General features: G+C 39.2%; 1 protein-coding gene across 1 annotated transcript in view; it reads left to right on the top strand.

Annotated features, from left to right (window-relative positions):
- The first annotated feature begins 905 nt into the window (after positions 1-905).
- Positions 906-8149, top strand: part of LOC106573246 (laminin subunit beta-1-like) — a 33681-nt gene continuing 26437 nt past the window's right edge. The window contains exons 1-3 of the mRNA XM_014148143.2: positions 906-1078; positions 1566-1744; positions 5939-6080. Of these exons, the coding sequence (XP_014003618.1) occupies positions 1048-1078; positions 1566-1744; positions 5939-6080 (352 nt within the window). The 5' untranslated portion in view covers positions 906-1047. The remainder of the gene's footprint in view (positions 1079-1565; positions 1745-5938; positions 6081-8149) is intronic.

Below are 8149 nucleotides of genomic sequence, written 5' to 3'. Positions count from 1 at the left end.
ATCTTTGTTATTTTCAGCAGTAAAACAAGGAATGGTTCATGAATACCACAAGTATGTTTTCAAAGCCATGTGATGCGGTCAATCAGTTCTTTCTTTCTTTCTTTAATTATGCTTAGTGGATGTGAACATGGTCTAGTTTCTTTGACTCAAAAATCTTATTGAATCTGTTCCCACAGTCCCCCCTCTGTCTTCTCACAGATAATTGAATTAGGACATCTGGCCTGTTTCTTCTCCAGCCATCTGAGCTTTTTGCAGCAACACACCGTGTTATATAATTATGGTGGTAGGTTATTCACTGTAGGTGATAGTTCAGTCTTTGGTGCTAACCTGTCATTACCAACAACTGTACAGGAAAGTTACAAGGAAAAACGTTACAATTTGAGATTCAATGGATAGCTCCAATAACAGGGTAATAAGTGGTGGTACATACTTTTGAGTTCCGCTTTGTGGAGGGAAACTCACTGTTCAAGGCTCTCTTTACCTAATTTCCCTCCAGTACAGTAAATTAGTAGCATGGTTTCAGTACCTAGATGTATCCCCTGGTTTACCTGTGCCTAGGGACATAGGGTAGCTTCCTGCCTTGGTGGAGAAACGTCCTTTGTTCGAGATGAGTAGTGATAGATGGGGGTTAGTATCTAAGAGAGGACCATTTTACAATCCCAGAAGATGTGTGCGTGTTTTGAAAGTTCTCTCAATGTGTGCAGAGTGAGATGCTGTCAGCATTGTCCTTCTGCTCCAAATAATCCGCCACATTTTAGATAACCCGCAGCTAGGCCTAATGATTTAACTCCTATGTAATTCGTAGTTAAACATATCTTACAAGTTGATGAGCGCTTGGTGTTTTTTTACTTTATTGACTGAACTGGGAATTATTGAAGAGGGGGAGGACTAGTTACTGTGCGCATGCTTGAGGAGAGGGGAAGAAAAAAACTCAAGTTTGTTAAGTCGCGACAAGAAAAAAGGTGAGACGCAAAACTATACTATAAGGAACCACACACTGTCCCACTGAGAGGACCCGCAACAGAAGAGGTGGAAATATCAACAAGAATGTTTATATTTCAAATTGCGACCATGCTATGTAAGTAACATTTTTTCAAATGTTTTCTTAAGAACGCATGGCCAACATTGAGTCAACTGAAAGAACATAATAATGTTGCAAGTAATTCATAAAATACTGTATATTCCTATAGGGACATTAGTTCCTATAAGGTTTGAATAGTAAACGCTTCATAATTTGATTCATGTTATTGTGGAGTGGTTTGGCTTTTTGCTTTACTGTGAACCATCGTGTTCTTGTCATAAACTCAGCACGAGACAATTAAAGAACTTAGCGCATGTGACATATATATAGTCTAAATCCAAGGCTCATAGGCTTGTGTTTTCAACAACAAAAACTGTTTTATTATGTAGGCCTAGCATAGGAACACCATTCTGAGCACTTTAAGAGAGTGGGCTAATGTAGCCTATTCCTATACTTTCATTAGAGATATTTGATAATAAAACAGAACTGAAACAACCTTGCCTGAATAAATCCCATTGTTCAAATCTGCCTCCTCTTTGCATAGCCGCAGGGGCGTGCGTCCTTGCCCAGGTAGGCATACCGGAGTTCAGTGATGTATGCACGGAGGGGAGCTGCTACCCGGCTACCGGAGACCTTCTCATTGGCAGAGCACACCAACTCTCCACCAACTCCACATGCGGCCTCCACCGGCCCGAGCCGTTCTGTATCGTCAGTCATTTACAGGTAAATGTGTCTGGCACAATAAAGAACGCATTTGAACTAGGCCTGATATATTATTATATGCCTATAGACTTAATTAACTCTAGGCTTTTAATCATACTCATATTGTTATGACAAGTTGTCAACAGTGAAAACCTAATACAAAAAGACTCACGGTGGTGCTGTTATCAAAAGGTTCCGTTATTGTTATGGTGGCACCAGTGCGTTAAGTAAAGTTAGCCTGGCTAGTAGCTACCATATTCATCATAAGCAAGCTCTCGTGATTTGTGATGTCCCCCGCGCTGGCAGCAGTTGGAGTCTCTCATTCATGCCTGTAGTTTCGAGGGAGATAAGCAGTGGTGCAGTGGTGCCTGGAGAAGTGGGTATACTCATAAGCAGTGGTGCCTGGAGAAGTGGCTAATTTTGCCAACATTTCCCGGGAAGGCCATGTGAAAATTGTTATGAGAAACAATGGCCTACTATTTAAAATAACAAATGATGCTGTCAACTGAGTCAAATTCACAGGTTTCAGATGTATTTTATTAGATTTTCACTCTCAGTCGCACTTTTTAACAGAAAAACAACAAATTGGATGTTCTAAGTCCACTTCAATGCTTAAACCACATCAGGGGACCACTTTTGAGGTCTAGGGGGAATGGTGTAGTTGTGTAGTTAACCTTTCATTCAAGTGTGCAGGCACCTAGCACTGTTGTTTGGTTAGCTGTAGTGCAAGAGATTAAGTTTGCTAAACAAATGGCCACTGGATTGATGCAAATAATCATTATATAATTCTGCCAGGTTAGGCTACTTTGTAGCTAGTTAACATTTAATTGAGAAGATTTTTGGTAAAGCCTTTCCATCTACCAGAAGACGGTTAGCCCTATCATTAGCATCTCTATATTTTTCCTGTTCTTTGATTGTTTGAAACCTGGACATTTTAGTTCATATTATGAGGCATTTCTTACCTTGCGTCAAAGAAGCCTAGCCTAGATCCCACCATAGAGACATTATATGCGTTCTCATATTCTACGCTTTTAAATGAACTTTCTTTCATTGTCTAGCAGCCAAAGGCATCATCCTAGTCATATTAGCAACCCATTATAGTTGTTGCATCTTTAGATCTCTCGTCTTTCTACATTTCTAACGGATATTTCCATCTCGGTCCATGAAACCGCTCGCATGTGTCGTATACATTTTAGAACAGGCCTACCGCCGTGTACACATTGCTGTGCATAAAACGTGAAAAATGTGACCATGGATGTGTTTCTTATTTTAAGGTTGAATAAATACTGTTACATTAGTTTGTGAGATAGCCTTAACTTTATGCTATTTACTGTATTACAGAAGTAATATTGAATTGTATTTGGTTGAAAACGCAACCAAATATCAACATTTAAAGGAGATGAATCTAATGCTTGAATAGTTAAATCTGAGCCACTGGCTTATATTTATTAACTTAGATTTTTGGTTGAGATGAATACATGAATCCAACATATCAATGATTAATTTGTAGACAAACTGGAATTAAAGCCAAACTGGCACAGTGGCACAGATAGAACTACCCAAGCAGAAGATAGCCTACATGTTCTTCAAATGTTGATATTTGGTTGCATTGACAACCAAACACAATTCAATTTCCAGTTTGTTTACAAATGTATTATTGATATGTTGAATGAATGGGACCAAATCAAACCTTAAATGCACTTTTAAATAAAGTTGGATTTGATTTAGTCCTATTATTTAACTTACATTTTTGGTTGCGATGGAGACATGAATCCAACATATTAATTATTAACTTGAAGATTACATTTTAAATCAACCAAAGCTTGAAAACCAGGGGCGGCAGGTAGCCTAGTGGTTAAGGCGTTGGGCTAATAACCGAAAGGTTGCTGGATCGAATCCCCGAACTGAGAAGGTAAAAATCTGTCCTTCTGCCCCTTAACAAGACAGTTAACCCACTGTTCCCCTGTAGGCTGTCATTGTAAATAAAAATTTGTTCTTAACGGACTTGCCTAGTTAAATAAAGGTTACATTTAAAAAACCCTAGGCCTATATGTATTGTTTATTTTTATTTGAACCTCTTGGTTGAATTGAAACAATAGCTGTTGATGACTTTGCAAATGCTATATAGGCCTAAATAGATCATATATCACTTATAAAGTATTATAAAGCAACATTTCATTTACTCTGTTAAAGGGATCCGCCACTTTTTTCAATTTTCGGCTAAAATTACATACCGAAATCTAACTGCCTGTAGCTCAGGCCCTGAAGCAAGGATATGCATATTCTTGGTACCATTTGAAAGGAAAAATACTTTGAAGTTTGTGGAAATATGAAAGGAATGTAGGAAAATATAACACATTAGATCTGGTAAAAGAAAATACAAAGAAAAAACGAACAGTTCGTTTGTATTTTTTTTGTACCATCTTTGAAATACAAGAGAAAGGCCATAATGTATTATTCCAGCCCAGGTGCAATTTAGAGTTTGGCCACTAGATGGCAGCAGTGTATGTGCAACGTTTAGACTGATCCAATGAACCATTGCATTTCTGTTCAAAATGTTGTATCAAGACTGCCAAAATGTGCATAATTTGTTTATTAATAACTTTTCATGTTCAAAACTGTGCACTCTCCTCAAACAATAGCATGGTATTATTTCACTGTAATAGCTACTGTAAATTGGACAGTGCAGTTAGACTAACAAGAATTTAAGCTTTCTGCCAATATCAGATATGTCTATGTCCTGGGAAATGTTGTTACCTACAACCTCATGCTAATCGCATTAGCCTACGTTATCTTAACCGTCCCGTGGAAGGGACACCAATCCCGAATAAGTTTTTAACCCTACCCTTTGGAATGACTTTGATAGCAACAGTAAATCTATTTACTTATTAAGAGATATGGATAATAAATTCATTCTAAAAATGTAAACGCTCTTGCCGTGGTCAATATGACATTCAGATTTTATAATAATCACCTTAAGGTTTACAGTCAATCCCTTGTCTGTTGGGGGTGGAGCATATCAATGGTATATATTCAAAATATTCCTTATGCTTTTATTTTCAATACTTCCTTTCAGATATGTTTTCTTTAAACTCCTGCTTTCTCAATCTGAGCGTGGGAGAGATGTTTGGGATTTGGGAAGGATTGGTTTGGGAGTCACACAACCATCTGAGTTGTCTAGACTACTTCCTGCCTCAGTCACACAATCACTCTAGCAGCATTATTGAGGTTCCCACCAACAAAAGAGTTTTGGAACGTCTTCAACGACTTGAAAGTGGCTGTGCCAGCAGCTTAGACACATGGGGGCTCATTGTAGCCTACTGACACAGACATTACATGGCTAGAGATATCTAAACTCTCAAACACCCGTCTGTGTAGTCAAAGCTCCTGGACACTTGAGAAGCCACCATCAAAGACTTTTGTTCTCCCTTTCATAAAAAGACAGATCATACCTTGTTTGAGAAATCATCCTATTTTATCAGCTTTGTAGTTCTAAACCCGCATCGGTCTGTATTATATCCTCCTATATCCAATGTACTACTTGAGAATACTTTCATGATGTGCATCTGTTTAAAGTATGGTATGTCCTGAGCATGCTAACATTTTAAGATTGAAATCTAATCTAATACAATTTTTAAATATATGTCACCACTAAAGCAGAGAGAAACCAGATTGTGATCCAACAGGATCCTAGAGAGGGTGGAGGTTCCATTTCTTATCAAACACATCTATATGTAATGTCATTTCAATTCTAGTGTGTGGCTGTGGGCACAATGTTTCATGGTCTGGATGTGTAGAAGCTTTAGAATATTGTAAAGTTGTTTCTTTTCAAGTGAAGTGGTAAAAAGACGCTGGAAGGATATCTAGATGGTGCTGAATTTGAACCCTTAAGTGTGTGTACACATTCACAAGCACACACACACACACAACCACACACCACTGTGTGTCTTCTGAACATCTGGTGGCCAAATGAAGCCTACATTGTCAGCAGCCTCAGATAAGCATTCGCTGATGAGGCCAGGGCAAGATAGGCTCCTATTTTTAAAGTAGTTAAGGGCCTATTTGGCGCAATCACTAATTTCAGCATCTATATCTACTTTTGATAATCTACTCTTGGGCTTTGTTCCTTATCTGTCCCTGATTGGGAGAAATCTATTTGGCATCACTGGCAGTCTCATCTCTCTCTCTTTCTCCCAACCCCCACGGTCTCTTCAGGATGAGAAGAAATGCTTTTTGTGTGACTCCACCGACGCCTACGTCAAAAGCGTGGTGAACACCACCACCGGCCACCGGGTGGAGAACGTCGTGACCACATTCGCCCCCAACCGCCTGAAAACCTGGTGGCAGTCAGAGAATGGTGAGTTCTCGTGGGAAAAAAGGGTGGAGGGCTAGTAGGCAGAGGGGTTAAATTAATGGTGACTCTCTCACTCCCGCCTCTTGGCATATTTTCACCCTCCAATCCCTTAGCTTTAATCAATGTGAGGGAAGACTTCAAAGAGAAAGCAGTAATGGCTGACCTGTCATAAACTTTGGAATAACAGGATGAACCCATTGGGAATGATTAGCTAGGTGGCCGTTGGGATGACACACCGTGTACACCATGTAATGGATGCTAGTAAGGAAGTTCTCACTTCTTACTAGGCTTGGGCGGTATACCGTATATACGTTAGAGTTTCAACTATTTCTTTGAAGTTTTTCAATACATTTCAATATTTGTAGCTACCTATTTAAATAAATACCTGCGGTCAACTTGTGCAGTACGTTAGACGATAATGCAGATCGCGTTGATCATTTCACCTGTCAAATTATTTTAACATTAGGAAGCTTACCGTAGTTCCCCAGAACAGTTGAGCCAGTCACATGTTTGATTGTAAATTGCACAACGGGAGAATGCAGGAGCAGGTGAGTCCAGCTGACAGGGATCGTGTTTTATATTGAAAGTCAGTGTTTTTTTTTTTTCCTTCAATAGAGTGATCAGGGGCGTGCAAGTATAGTTTTCCTTCACAGAAAATACATTAGAGCAACACATTCGGCAGAAAATAGCTTTTCATCAGATGACAACAGAACCGCAAGGCTATTTGGCTGGCAGCCACACAATTAAATGAGCTTACAATGAAAAAGCAAGGTATATTTTACATATTTCCACACTATGAGGTTGGAATAATAGAGTGACATTTTGAAAATGATGATAATACCAGGCGATATAAGTTAATAGACCAATAACAAAGAGAGTTATTGGTTACATATCCCTCCCATTAGGCTCCTCCAATTAGGTCCCTCACTCAGACGACTCCCATACAGTTCTTAAAAAATTCTTGCTTGAGAAAGTGCTTTTTGCTAAGAAGCTTTTTTTGTTACTCTTTGAACATTTTAATTGAAAACAATCACAGTAAGGTAATTGTGACCCAGAAATGATTTGATATTGAAATAAAAACGGCTGCATTGGACCTTTTTTTAAATAAGAATTTTGATATCCCAAATACACCTTGCCTTGAAAGAGTTAACTCCCAAAAAGTGCTGCAAGGATATTGGATCCAGAAAGTCATCTGATAGGAGTTTGGTGGAGGAATAGCGGCCAACTCCACCGATGGGGGTTGGAAAAGAGGCAGGGAATTTTCATTCATAATCCAGACATTACCGTACTAGATCCGCTCCAACATTGGCAATGTATGACCCAGACCAAAACACAACCTCTTACGTACGTAAGCACAGAAAAGGTTTTCCCCAAACCCTCTGTAAAACTGAAATTCAACAATCGTTGCTAGAAAGCGTATTATTACTTACTTAGTTGCCTTATGTTGTTGTAATGCATACATCATTTATAGTCTGTTGGAACACGTGGTGGCTTGTTGTTGCTCTTATTGCTCCTTTCGCTACTCAATAAACATAGCCGCTTGACATTAGTTTTACCAAAGAAATAGGGACATTTGGAACAGTTATGTTGTTATTTGCTGTTTAACTGCCCAGTGGTTATGCTTAAAACCCACAGCGTAATTTTGTGGCAAAGAAGATGGATGTCAGGAATCAGAAGGGCAGCCGTGAGATTGATATTATAGAATGGAACCAACCATGATTAGACTATGGAGGGAGAGTCAAATAGTTAATGCAAGTGTTCCGGTCTAGAGGAAGCACTGGGAAGAGTCGTGTAGTGTTAACCATTCCAGATTGTGTTATGCTTGGCTCAAGTGGAACCCTGTAAACTATATATCTTTTTTTTCTTTCTCCTTCCTCTCTCCATCCGTTTCACCCTCTCTGACTTCATAACTTTTTGTAATTCTATTCTTCACTTGCCTTTTGACCCTTTCTCTTCCCTGGCCCCTCTATCTCTCCCTCCCCTTTTCCATTTTTGGCCACCTCTTTTTTTAAATGTCCCTCTCTCCTTTTCCTCTCTGTCTCTTTTCCCCCCTCTTCCTTCTTTTCTCCCCA

The sequence above is a fragment of the Salmo salar genome, chromosome ssa16 (assembly GCF_905237065.1).
Source record: "Salmo salar chromosome ssa16, Ssal_v3.1, whole genome shotgun sequence".
Classification (NCBI taxonomy): Eukaryota; Metazoa; Chordata; class Actinopteri; order Salmoniformes; family Salmonidae; genus Salmo; species Salmo salar.
Note: the sequence above shows the minus strand (reverse complement) of the source record. Positions and strands in the feature narration are given on the sequence as shown.